The following is a 14,296-nucleotide window of genomic DNA, read 5'->3' as shown; positions in this document are numbered from 1 at the left end:
AGAGAATGTGCACTGGTTATCCCTCTCCCATTTACTCATTCTGAAGAAACTGGTTTTAATTTTTAATTAGGAAATAATTCTATTCCAGTGTGGAGTACTGCTATTTGTCCCAAAGCTGCTGTTCTGGGATGTTTGCTTCTTACTTCAGGGTTTGTGTTACATTTTAGACTCTACTTACATAGTTACGCAAAAAACAGCCATTGAATATTGAGTCTTTATCGACTAATTTCTATGGAAGGCTTATACTCTTTGTAATAATACACTCTGGCTAGCTGTGGCTGGGGTCTGGGTCTAACTGGAGCACACTATCTGGCAGTCTCATTAAAATCAACATTTTTGGCTTTGGAGAACAGAAGATACTTTAAATTCATTTTGGCTGAAGAAGTCAACTTCTGCCTAAAAACAAGTAAATGGATCTCCCAAAATATGGGTACTAGTCTCTTCTGCATCATCATTAAACATACTCCTTAGAAGCTGGAACTCAAGGAATTACTTTCTAATTAACATTTGTCTTTTATTTTCTTGGTTACATAGAGACTTACTAAATCCTTCCCTAAAGAACAATTAACCTTTGATTTTCATTCATTCATCTTTTTCTATTTAAGCATCTACTAAATGTATAGATAGCACTGGACTCTTCTGCACACAATTGTGCATAACCCTCTAAATTTTTTTTCCGCCCAAGAATCCCATCCTACCAGACTTGATTTCTTTTCTTTCTGTTTACTTTCTCAGATATTAACTGTACAATTTTCAGAGTCTCCCAAATGCGCTTACCTTTTCTTTTCCAAGTCTGACAAAAACGCAGCATATTTCTGGCTGTCATCCAGAGAAAAACAGTCCTGAAACTACAACATGTCTTGGTTCCTGCTTCTCTAAAGCCATCAGCACCAATATTTCAATATCAGTTCCTCCTGATCAGAGTTTAAAAAGAGTGGAGGTTACAAAGTAGAGAAAAATTTTGATTATGTTGAACTTATGAGACAGAACCTATGGCATCAGTTGTATCAGCAGAAATCTATCTTCCTCCTGTGTCATGAATACCTATTATTTGTCTTTCAAGCTCTTCCAGTCTTTCAAGAAACTATATTTTGACAACAACTCCCCACCTTTATTTGAAATAAATACACCTTGTTGGTCCATGGCATGCCCAAAATGGATCAAAGATGTAAACTTAAGAGCTAAAACTGTAAATCTCTTAGAGGAAAACATTGGAGTAAATCTTCATGATATTGGAATTTGGCAGTGACTTCATAGATACGACACAAAAAGCACAGGTGACAAAAGAAAAAAGATAAATTGGACTTCACCAAAATTAAAAACTTTTGTGCATCAAATGATACTGTCAAAGAGAGCAAAAAGAAAACCTACTAAATGGGAGAAAATATCTGTAAATCATATATCTGATAAAGATTAATATCCAGAATATTTTTTAAAATATATAATAAAAAGATAATAATCAATAAAAAAATAATAAACACAAAAAATTGGCAGAGGACTTGAATAGATATTTTCCCCAAAAGATATTAAAATAACCATTAAGCACATGAAAAGATGCTCAACATCATTAGTCCTTAGGGAAATGCAAATCGAAACCATAATAAATGAGATACCACTTCCCATCTGCTAGGATGACTAAAATTTGTAAAAGATGGAAAATAACAAGTGTTGGCAAGGAAGTGGAGAAATTGGAATGCTTCTGCATTATTAGTGGGACTGTAAAGTGATATACTGACTGTGGAAGACAGTTTGGTTGTTTTTCAAAAAATTAGAGTTATCATATGACCCAGCAATTCCACTCCTAGGTATTTATCTAAATAATTGAACGCAGGGACTGAGAACAGATTTTTTTTTTTTTCTGCTTCAGATGCTTTTTATTTATTTTTTTAAAAGTTTTTATTTTGGGGGCTTCCCTGGTGGCGCAGTGGTTGACGGTCCACCTGCCAACGCAGGGGACACGGGTTCGTGCACCGGTCCGGGAAGATCCCACATGCCGCAGAGCGGCTAGGCCCATGAGCCATGGCCGCTGAGCCTGCACGTCCGGAGCCTGTGCTCCGCAATGGAAGAGACCACAACAGTGAGAGGCCGGCATACTGCAAAAAAAACAAACAAACAAAACCTTTTTATTTTGTATTGGAGTATAGTTGATTAACAATGTTGTGTTAATTTCAGGTGTACAGCAAAGTGATTCAGTTATACATATACGTGCATCTATTCTTTTTCAAATTCTTTTCCCATTTAGGTTGTTACATAATATTGAGCAGATCTCCCTGTGCTATACAGTAGGTCCTTGTTGGTTATCCATTTAAAATACAGCAGTATGTACATGTCAATCCCGAACTCCCTAACTATCCCTTCTCTCCACCCTTCCCCCCTGGTAACCACAAGTTCCAGAACAGATTTTTACAATTTTTATAGCTGCATTATTCACAATAGCCAAAAGGTTGGAAACAACACAAATGTTCATCCGTGGGTGAATGGATAAACAAAATGTGGTATATACATACAAATGGAATACACAGCCTTAAAAAGGAATGAAACTCTGATACTTGGGACAACATGGATGAACTTTGCAAACCTTATGCTAAATGACGTAAACCAGACACAGGACAAATACTGTGAGTTCATTTATATGAGGTACCTAGGATAAGCAAATTCTTCGGGAGGGAAAGTAGAGTTACCAAGAGCTGGGGGAAGGATTAAGATTTCTATTCAGTGAGAATAAGCCACAGTATCCTGAGAGGCATATATTAAAAAGGAATTATAAACTTCTGGGGAAAAGGAGAGGAGGGAAGATTGGGGGCCCTGGCGATCCATTGCTTGGAGCTCGGCTTAGCCAGGCTGGGGGCGTCCTCCGGGGACCGGTGAATAGGCGCTCGGCTCTGAGGGCCGGCGGGGAGGGGAGAGCGGGCAGCTGGGACGGCAGCTGGGGAAGGTGGGGACTGGGGCCTGTTGCGTCTCACAGGGAGGAAGGGACGGGAGAACGGAGACCCCGCGGGGAGGGGGGTCAGGGTGTCCGTGGGGAAGTGGTTGAGCTTCCCAGCCGAGTGTCGGGCGGCAGCGGACAGGCGCGGCGAGGTATAGGACCTCCGGCGCGACCCCCACCGCGACCCCAGCCCGCGCGGCTCCTCAGCCGCCTTCGCGTCAGAAGGGGCGGGCGAGGCCTGAGGCGGCTCCGCCTCTTGAGGGGCCGGCTGGCGCACTTTTGTTTTGCTTTGATAGCTCCTGGAGCCCCACGTGTTTACTTCCAAGTGTGTTTCCCTCCCGGGGCGGGAGCTGGTGGCCAGCGCGCGTGTAGCCGCGTGCCCACAGCGACGCGACCTGCAGCCCCGCGGGCCCGGTGCCGGCGCCCGCGCTCGGGTCTCGGCCACTCACCCGGCCGGAAGTCTTCCGCCCTGCGCCCACGAGTCTGGGGTGGGCTTTCTCGGATTTAGGGAACGTCACGGGGGTATTTTTTCTTCAGACCCGGATTCGGTTCCTGCTGGAACTTCCCGGCCCCGGGTTCCCCTGGAGATCAGGCGCTCCGACTGTAAGGACCTCTCGGCCGAGACTCGGGGTATTAATTTGTTCCCACGTTCATTCTCTTACTTAGTCAAATTCCCTGCAGTCATTTGTGATGGTTGGTTTTTCCAGTGAATGTTGGTCTGAGTCTTCACTGATTAACGGTTTCTGGCAAATCAATATTTCGTATCTGGGTTTCTGCACTTTTGAAATAAGTGTATTTCTGAGAATAGAAATTGTAAGAGATAACTAATAGATCTGAACATCTTATACAGTAAGGATTATAGAAGGTAAGAAGGTGAATTAGGTAAGGTGCAGGTCATTTCAACAATCAGCAAATTATGTAGTTACAGAAACAGTTTAAATATTTTAAGTGATTAGTTAGAGCAGAAGCAAGCACTTAAAAAAGGAAAACATAATTTTATACCACATGCTGAAACTAGAACTTTGTAAAGAATAATCTAATGTGGAAACTTAGAAAATCTGACTCTAAACCTAAAACTTAAAATTAATTAATCCAAAATCTATCATCTCCTACAATAACAAACTCATATTGAAATATGGTAACGTCCCTTGTAGGACCTATGTTTAGAAAAATATATTTATTTACATAATTCAAGTGCCGAATCCCACAGTCTTTTAGAACCTTCATGATTTGATTACGTGAATCCTGAATTAGAAAAACAAATCACATTTTTAAACTGAATATTAAAGATTGGGGGATAAAATTTTAAGCCTCAGAATTGACGGAAAATTATTTTTATTTAAAATTATTTTTATAAAATCAACGTTGCTAATGTATTTATTCCACAGTGAATTGTTATGGACCATCTGCTATCAGGCACTGTTCTGGGTTATAGGAATACATTAATGAGTAAAAAGTCCCTGCTTCCTCTACAGGGAGAAAGATAAACAACTGAACAGTTATAAATTAGTGCTATGAAGAAAAATAATGCAAAGTATAGGGATGGAGTATTTTAGATAAAGGAGGTTTTCTTTCGTAGGACTGCATCACAACTAAAATATATACATAATGTTTTTATTCTGGACCCAAACAAGTTATATTCTCTTTTATGCCAGAACTAGGAGTCAAATCAAAAGTTCTCTTGAAAATATTTGCTGTTTATATAGGAGGTTTTTAGATTAATTTATGAAATTTTTTTTTTGGAAACACATATTTTTAATTTGCAGTTTTATTTTGTTTGCAGCTTCTTTTAGAATAAAGAGTTCAATCATGTGCGTGTCAGCCTTAAGAGTTTCTACTTAAATTCTGAGGTACCATATAAAAGTGGTCTGGAATGTTTTAATTTGGAAAACTCTTTTTGTTGTTTAAAAAAGAGTTTGTTGTTAAATTATATAATTTTCCTAAGACTAGAAAGGGAATATTTTGTTACTTTTTGTATAATATAGAAACATGATTGGCATTTTAATTTATACTTTATCGGGTAATTGTTTTCAGCTTCTGAAATTCTTTACTTAAATAAGTTGTTAAAGACTCCAGTTAGCAATTTCTGAGTGACTCCCTTCTGCCTCCCACTCTGTTATCCTAGGCTTCTATTGTCCACATAATTAAATTGTTTTAGACGTTTATAGAACCATGCTAATTTGTTTCAACTTTACTGTTTCTTTTTGTTGGTGACTAAACGATTAATAAATTGAGAAAAATGAAGAGGACAACTAAGCTAAACAGGTAGAAAGGGGAAAAGCCCAATAACTAAACCAATGAAAAACCCCACAGTATTCTGATAAAGTAAGAACAGTCCTAATGTAATCAAATTTAGCCCTCTTGTTAGTAGCATTTTGTCAAGGGGTACATGTGGAAGCGTTCCTCTTTCCCCCACGTAGTTCCATGTGTGTTTCACTATCACATCAGGGAGGACTCAAAATTGAAGGGACTGGACTTCCCTGGTGCAGCAATCAATTAATCAATAAATAGGTACATACATACATACAAACATACGTACACACACACTGCTCTGACTTGGTAATATGGATTTCTCCACGAGATGGCGCTCATATAGTGTCAGATTTTAGTTTCCATCCTAAGGAAAGCTTTGCAATGTATTAACTCTCACAGAATAAATAGAAATGTGATTTTATATTTTTTGGTATGTGCGTCTGATTTCATGTTTTGTCATATAGAATCTTATATCATGTTTCATCAATTAGAAAAAAGTTGAGTTGTAGTGTTGATGTGCAGGGGGAAGAATTACAAAGTATGTATCTGTAGAAATAATTCTACTCTCTCCTGTTAAATTTGAGGCTTTGCTCAACCCTAGATTTTTGCTATATTCCCAGGTAGCCAGTGCTGAATGCTTTTATCCTTTACATTTAGATAACATCTTTGGATGTAAAAATTATCTTTTTAAAAAGGAATGTAAACATTTATATATATGTTAGGTAATATAATGTAAACATACATATATATGTTAAACTAGTAAATTTGTTTATTTTGATAAATTCAAACATATATAAAAATAAACATTGAGAAACTCCACGTACCTATTACGTAGCTTTAGCAGTTATCAACTCATTGCCAATCTTGTTTCATCAATAACCCTCAACATTTCTCTCTGTATTTTGAAGCAAATCTACTCTATCCCTTGATTTTGAAGGAAATCCCTGCATATGTACACAGTACATTGTTAGAAACACACGCATTCACAATAAAATGCACTATCCTAACTCAAAAATAATGGTATGAACAAAATATTTTAGGAGCCCGAAAGGAGCCATTAATTCTGCTATTGGGTAATTCAGAGAAAACTTTGAAGAAGAAATGGCGTTTGACCTGTGCCATTAAGGATGGGTAGGAATTTGTCAGGTGGAGAATGGAAGAAAACACTCTTAAGCATTGGTGCAGAATGAAGAGAGGGGTACATATGTGAATATGTATGAATGAGTGGAGAACAGAGAATAATGTATTTGAATATTTTAGCACTTTGAAGGAAGTTACAAAAGATGTTGCTGAAAGGCTATCTGTGGTTATTTTGGGAAATTAATGATTATAGTTTATGGATCCAGAAATTTTGTTTCTACATCTTTGTAAATAGAATATAAACTACTTTCTTTTGGGTATTTTTTAGATTTGTGACAAAGTCCAGTTTTTAACAATGCTGAAATCAAATGGCTCCTTGTTTTCCTTGGATAATTTGTTTTTTGAAAAAACAGATGAAGCTGAAAAGTAAGTCTGCTTTAAAGAATGATAACAGTATATTGCTTAAGTGTTTTTGATTTTTAAGGCATTTTAGTTTTCTCTCTGGTAAATTTATAAATAAAAAATGAGAGAACAACAGAATGGCATTTCAGGTATATGCTTGGTAAACATGGAATTCAGATATAAAGGAGTAACTGAAGTTTAACATGTTACATGTTACAATTTTAAAAACAGAGTAGATTCTTGTCTGTTTGGCTTTCGTTCATTTGCATTTCTGGTTTGTTCAAATTATTTTTGGCTAAAGTAAAGACTGAAAGTAATGGTCAAAGAGTAGCTCAGGACAAGGAGTGATGATGGCACCTTTTGGAAACAGAAAGGGCAGTGTGCCAAAGGCCAAGTGTGATAGGCAGATTCAGTGCAGGCAGGAAGTAGGGGTGGAAATAAAGATGTGGTACCAAAGGAAATATGAATGGGGAATAGGGAGTCTGTTAAATACTGGCTTTTATGGATTTTCACATGTGAATCACTTTAATTCTAAGTTTTCTATGTATTTGTTCTATCGTACTACCCTTTTTAATGAAGCATTGAGTAAATTATTTACTGCTTCATTTATTCTTCCATTCATTCAAATATTAATTCAAATATTGACTGAATGCTGAAAGGGATATAAAAAGAATGAAACAGACTTTTACTTTAAAAAACTTAAAGCCTATTTGAGGTTAAATACACATATAGAAAGGTCATTCATAAATAATGTGACCATGTAATTCAGACTGGGACACTTTTGAGAGTGAAAGAGTGCATTCAAATGAAGCAACAGGTGTTAATCAAGACTGACCTGGGCAAATTTGGAACATACGGTCTCTCTTCTAACAATACAAAAAAAAAGTGCAAAGCAAATTATAAGCATATATTCACGCAAAGAAATTTCAGATTTGGAGAGAGACTTGGGCCAGACTGTTTAGGTCAGGCTTTATGGTAGTTGGGGGAGACTTCAGGCTTTGAAGGACTGGATAATTCTTTTTTTTAAAAAAATATTTATTTATTTATTTGGTTGCACCGGGTCTTAGTTGCAGCAGGCAGGCTCCTTAGTTGCAGCACATGGGCTCATTTGCTGTGGTATACGGACTCTTAGTTGTGGCATACATGTGGGATCTAGTTCCCTGATTTTGTGTGTGTAAGATTAGAAATGGATTTTTAATGAGCATATGCTCTGCTGCCTAAAACAATGCCTGGCACATAGTACTCAGTAAATAATTGCTGAATTGATTAATGAATGAAAAAAAAAAAACAGTTGAACTTCTATAGTTGGATATAGGGGTAGTGTCGGGTATAGGGGCAAGCCAAATAAAGAAAATAGTTTTGAACAAAGATAAGGACGGACAGAATGTGTTATCTGTTTGGTATACAAGTAGTTCACTTTGGTCTGTACTATAAGGGACATGTAGGAGAATTGAAACTGTAACATGACCTAAGGCCTCTAGGTAGTTTTGTGTTATTAAGAAGCCACTGAAGGATTTGAATGGAATAACATGAAAACAATTCCAAATTAATGTGATAGGAGTACACGAAATATAGAGAGAAAGCCCAGAGGCAGTGAGGTCAATTAAAATACTGTTGTTCTCAATCAGACATAAGTTGCTTAGAGCCTTGATTAGGATAGTGCTAATGGAAATACAAGGAAGCGATGTATTCAAGAAGCTTTATAAGGAAGATGCAATAAGAGACATGGATATAGTGGGTAAAAGACTGTACTATGGTTTGGATTCTGGGTGATGGGGAGAATGATGACACCTCTGGAAAATACGGATATCAAGGAAGATTTGATTTTATGGGGAGGCTGAATAAAGAGCTAGATGTGTGCTTTTTGTATCTTGTTAACATCTTTCTTGGATTTTCAGGAATAGTCTCTGGGCAGAAAAGAGTTAATATACCAGGCCCAAACCACTATCTTTGAAAAGGCCTACTTGTAAGGTTGGCCTCTGTCTGGAGTCTGAGAACTTGGATTTTAGGAAGCTTCCTACCGTTAACTTATAAATTGGCTCACTGTGTAAAAACTGTTTATAAAAATAATGTGATTTAGGGCTTCCCTGGTGGGGCGGTGGTTGAGAGTCTGTCTGCCGATGCAGGGGACATGGGTTCGTGCCCCGGTCTGGGAAGGTCCCACATGCCACGGAGCGGCTAGGCCCGTGAGCCATGGCCGCTGAGCCTGCGCATCCGGAGCCTGTGCTCCGCAACGGGAGAGGCCACAACAGTGAGAGGCCCGGGTACTGCACCCCAAAAAAAAAAAAAAAAAGAAAGTGTTTTATAATGAACATCTGCTCTTCTGGGAATCTGGAATTTAGGTATGTGCCAGAGAGGGATGCCTACATGAGTAGCCCTCAATAAAAACCCTGGGCATTAAGTCTCTAATGACTTCCCTTGTTGGCGACATTTCACGTGTGTTGTCACAACTTGTTTTGGGGGGAATTCAGCACATCTTGTGTTACTCTAGTGGGAGAGGACCTTTGGAAGCTTGTGCCTGGTTTCCCCTGGACTTCACCCCACAGTCATGAGTAGGACTATATGCTGAGTCCTGTAAGTCGTCCTAGGGAATCATTGACCCTGGTGGTGATCTTGGGGACTCTGTGACATAGTCCTAAATTTCAGTTGCTTTGGTGTATTGTCAGACAATCTGTCAGACATTGTCAGGTGATGTGTTGCAGATTTTTGATTTAGAAAATAGAGCTGTAGTAGCTATGTTTGAGGTGCTGTGAGAGGCAGAAAATTGAAAGACTGGGCCCCTCACTTCTGGGAGTTTAAAATTCTAAATAAAGAGAGAAGAAAAAATCATAAAATCCTTGGGACTTGGCTTAGACAGTTTATGTGGTATTCTTCTCAACTTTATTTTGTTACCTAATGCTTATCTTTTTCTTCTAATGAAGGACAAGCCAACTTTGGTTGGAAAGGAAACATTAAAACATTATATATTAATAGGATTGCAGCTGAAAGATAAGGAACGGTAGTTAACAATGCAAACAGGGTGACAAAAATCTCATCAATTACTGTAGGTTTACAAAGTGATTGTCAGTTTCAACTGTTTTCTTGGATTTTCCGTGGTTATAGATGGTTCTGGACCAAGAATATTTGGATTAAGACATTAATTCGTAATAATGTTTTAGGAGTACTCGAGAATACTCGAGAATGTCAGGTGTATCATCAGTAATTTGTTACTTGTATTCATTAAGATGCTAAAGTTTCAGAATGATTTACTACTTCCTTTTTATATTGGAGCAGATTTAAGATTCCTGTCACAAGCATTTGAATTGGAGAAAAGAAAATGGAGTTATAGCCATTATTTAGGTAGAATATCTCACATAGCATTGTCATTAATCACATGACACACAAGGAAAAAAAGAATGCTGCTATATAGGGATAAGTCAAAGTCACCACAGAAAGGTAGTATATTAAGTTTAAGAGTCTATAATTGAGTAATGTTTCATTAATAAATACATAGTTTCTTTGTTTTTTCTTAAATAAAATTATTTTATTTTTTATGGCTCTGAAAATTCACATTTTAAAAAACACATATGGAGAGGTATTACAAAACATTTAAGGTAGCCCATGATTACATTTATTTGTTCATAGGCTGTGTAAATCTTTTTTTTTGAATTTTATTTACTTTTTTATACAGCAGGTTCTTATTAGTCATCCATTTTATACACATCAGTGTATACATGTCAATCCCAATCTCCCAGTTCATCACACCACCACCCCCATCCCCCCGCCGCTTTCCCGCCTTGGTGTCCATACGTTTGTTCTCTACATCTGTGTCTCAATTTCTGCCCTGCAAACCGGTTCATCTGTACCATTTTTCTAGGTTCCATATATATGCGTTAATATACGATATTTGTTTTTCTCTTTCTGACTTACTTCACTCTGTATGACAGTCTCTAGATTCATCCACGTCTCTACAAATGACCCAGTTTCATTCCTTTTTATGGCTGAGTAATAGTCCATTGTATATATGGACCACATCTTCTTTATCCATTCATCTGTTGATGGGCATTTAGATTGCTTCCATGACCTGGCTATTGTAAATAGTGCTGCAATGAACATTGGGGTGCATGTGTTTTTTTGAATTATGGTTTTCTCTGGGTATATGCCCAGTAGTGGGATTGCTGGGTCATATGGTAATTTTATTTTTAGTTTTTTAAGAAACCTCCATACTGTTCTCCATAGTGGCTGTATCAATTTACATTCCCGCCAACAGTGCAAGAGGGTTCCCTTTTCTCCACACCCTCTCCACCATTTGTTGTTTGTAGATTTTCTGATGAAGCCCATTCTAACTGCTGTGAGGTAATACCTCATTGTAGTTTTGATTTGCATTTCTCTAATAATTAGTGATGTTGAGCAGCTTTTCATGTGTTTCTTGGCCATCTGTATGTCTTCCTTGGAGATATGTCTATTTAGGTCTTCTGCCCATTTTTGGATTGGGTTGTTTGTTTTCTTAATATTGAGCTGCAGGAGCTGTTTATATATTTTGGAGATTAATCCTTTGTCCGTTGATTCGTTTGCAAATATTTTCTCCCATTCTGAGGGTTGTCTTTTCGTCTTGTTTATGGTTTCCTTTTCTGTGCAAAAGCATTTAAGTTTCATTAGGTCCCATTTGTTTATTTTTGTTTTTATTTCCATTACTCTAGGAGGTGGATCAAAAAAGATCTTGCTGTGATTTATGTCAGTGTTCTTCCTGTGTTTTCCTCTAAGAGTTTTATAGTGTCCGGTCTTACATTTAGGTCTCTAATCCATTTTGAGTTTATTTTTGTGAATGGTGTTAGGGAGTGTACTAATTTCATTCTTTTACATGTACCTGTCCAGTTTTCCCAGCACCACTTATTGAAGAGACCATCTTTTCTCCATTGTATATCCTTGCCTACTTTGTCACAGATTAGTTGACTATAAGTATATGGGTTTATCTCTGGGTTCTCTATCCTCTTCCAATGATCTATATTTCTGTTTTTGTGCCAGTACCATATAGTCTTGATTACTGTAGCTTTGTAGTATAGTCTGAAGTCAGGGAGTCTGATTCCTCCAGCTCCGTTTTTTTCCCTCAAGACTGCTTTGGCTATTCAGGGTCTTTTGTGTCTCCATACAAAGTTTAAGATTTTTTCTTCTAGTTCTGTAAAAATGCCATTGGTAATTTGATAGGGATTGCATTGAATCTGTAGATTGCTTTGGGTAGTATAGTCATTTTCACAATATTGATTCTTCCAATCCAAGAACATGGTATATCTCTCCATCTGTTTGTATCATCTTTAATTTCTTTCATCAGTGTCTTATAATTTTCTGCATACAGGTCTTTCGTCTCCCTAGTTAGGTTTATTCCTAGGTAGTTTATTCTTTTTGTTGCAATGGTAATTGGGAATGTTTCCTTAATTTCTCTTTCAAATTTTTCATCATTAGTGTACAGGAATGCAAGAGATTTCTGTGCATTAATTTTGTATCCTGCAACTTTACCAAATTCATTGACTAGCTCTAGTAGTTTTCTGGTGACATCTTTAGGATTCTCTATGTATAGTATCATGTCATCTGCAAACAGTGACAGCTATACTTCTTCTTTTCCAATTTGGATTCCTTTTATTTCTTTTTCTTCTCTTATTGCCATGGCTAGGACTTCCAAAACTATGTTGAATAATAGTGGTGAGAGTGGACATCCTTGTCGTGTTCCTGATCTTAGAGGAAATGCTTTCAGTTTTTCACCATTGAGAATGATGTTTGCTGTGGGTTTGTCATGTATGGCCTTTATTATGTTGAGATAGTTTCCCTCTATGCCCATTTTCTGGAGAGTTTTTATCATAAATGGGTGTTGAATTTTGTGAAAAGCTTTTTCTGTATCTATCGAGATGATCATATGGTTTTTCTTCTTCAGTTTGTTAATATGGTGTATCACATTGATTGATTTGTGTATATTGAAGAATCCTTGCATCCCTGGGATAAATCCCACTTGATCGTGTTGTGTGATCCTTTTAACATGTTGTTGGATTTTGTTGAGGATTTTTGCATCTATATTCATCGGTGATATTGGTCTGTAATTTTCTTTTTTTGTAGTATCTTTGTCTGGTTTTGGTATCGAGGTGTCCTTCCTTGTCTCTTGTAACATTCTTTATTTTAAAGTCTATTTTATCTGATATGAGTATTGCTACTCCAGGTTTCTTTTGATGTCCATTTGCATGGAATATCTTTTTCCATCCTCTCACTTTCAGTCTGTATGTGTCCCTAGGTCTGAAGTGGGTCTCTTGTAGACAGCATATATATGGGTCTTGTTTTTGTGTCTATTCAGCGAGCCTGTGTTTTTTGGATGGAGCATTTAATCCATTCACGTTTAAGGTAATTATCGATATGTATGTTCCTATTACCATTTTCTTAATTGTTTTGGGTTTGTTTTCGTAGGTCCTTTTCTTCTCATGTTTCCCACTTAGAGAATTTCCTTTATCATTTGTTGTAGAGCTGGTTTGGTGGTGTTGAATTCTCTTAGCTTTTGCTTGTATGTAAAGCTTTTGATTTCTCCATCGAATCTGAATGAGATCCTTGCCAGGTAGAGTAATCTTGGTTTTAGGTTCTTCCCTTTCATCACTTTAAATATGTCATGCCACTCCCTTCTGGCTTGTAGAGTTTCTGCTGGGAAATCAGCTGTTAACCTTATGGGAGTTCCCTTGTATGTTATTTGTCGTTTTTCCCTTGCTACTTTCAATAATTTTTCTTTGTCTTTAATTTTTGCCAATTTGATTACTATGTGTCTTGGCATGTTTCTCCTTGGGTTTCTCCTGTATGGGACTCACTGCGTTTCATGGACTTGAGTGGCTATTTTCTTTTCCATGTTAGGGAAGTTTTCGACTCTAATCACTTCAGATATTTTCTCAGGTCCGTTCTCTCTCTCTTCTCCTTCTGGGACCCCTATAATGCGAATGTTGTTGCATTTAATGTTGTCTCAGAGGTCTCTTAGGCTGTCTTCATTTCTTTTCATTCATTTTTCTTTATTCTGTTCCGCAGCAGTGAATTCCACCATTCTGTCTTCCAGGTCACTTATCTGTTCTGCCTCAGTTATTCTGCTATTGATTCCTTCTAGTGTATTTTTCATTTCAGTTATTGTATTGTTCATCTCTGTTTGTTTGTTCTTTAATTCTTCTAGGTCTTTGTTAAATATTTCTTGTATCTTCTCGATCTTTGCCTCCATTGTTTTTCTGAGGTCCTGGATCATCTTCACTATCATTATTCTGAATTCTTTTTCTGGAAGGTTGCCTATCTCCATTTAGTTGTTTTTCTGGAGTTTTATATTGTTCCTTCATCTGGTACATAGCCCTCTGCCTTTTCATCTTGTCTTTCTGTGAATGTGGTTTTTGTTCCACAGGCTGCAAGATTGTAGTTCTTCTTGCTTCTGCTGTATGCTTCTCAATAAATACATAGTTTCTGATGTTATATCTTTATTGACATATATTCATACTTTTATATTTTATATAGCCATCCAGACAATGAAAAATCTTTGGATTGGTTTCTGCCACCTGCTCCATTGATTTCGGAAATTCCAGAGACTCAAGCATTAGAGGAAGAAATGGAAAGTCATAAACTGTTAGGTAAATTGTCCCATATTTTTTGGGAAGC

General features: G+C 37.3%; 1 protein-coding gene across 5 annotated transcripts in view; it reads left to right on the top strand.

Annotated features, from left to right (window-relative positions):
- The first annotated feature begins 3,313 nt into the window (after positions 1–3,313).
- Positions 3,314–14,296, top strand: part of HFM1 (helicase for meiosis 1) — a 132,425-nt gene continuing 121,442 nt past the window's right edge. For 4 of the 5 annotated variants that reach the window (XR_010940943.1, XR_010940942.1, XM_067726873.1 and 1 more), the window contains exons 1-3: positions 3,443–3,556; positions 6,588–6,685; positions 14,156–14,268. Coding sequence is in view for 3 of the 5 variants with exons in the window: in XM_067726873.1 (XP_067582974.1) it covers positions 6,615–6,685; positions 14,156–14,268 (184 nt within the window). In the remaining 2 variants the exon portion in view is untranslated. Of the gene's footprint in view, positions 3,557–6,587; positions 6,686–14,155; positions 14,269–14,296 lie in introns of all 5 variants that reach the window. The other variant, XM_067726875.1, reaches the window with a different exon arrangement.

This window comes from Pseudorca crassidens, chromosome 2 (assembly GCF_039906515.1).
Source record: "Pseudorca crassidens isolate mPseCra1 chromosome 2, mPseCra1.hap1, whole genome shotgun sequence".
In the NCBI taxonomy this organism is placed as follows: domain Eukaryota; kingdom Metazoa; phylum Chordata; class Mammalia; order Artiodactyla; family Delphinidae; genus Pseudorca; species Pseudorca crassidens.
This window is presented reverse-complemented; position numbering and strand designations above follow the sequence as displayed.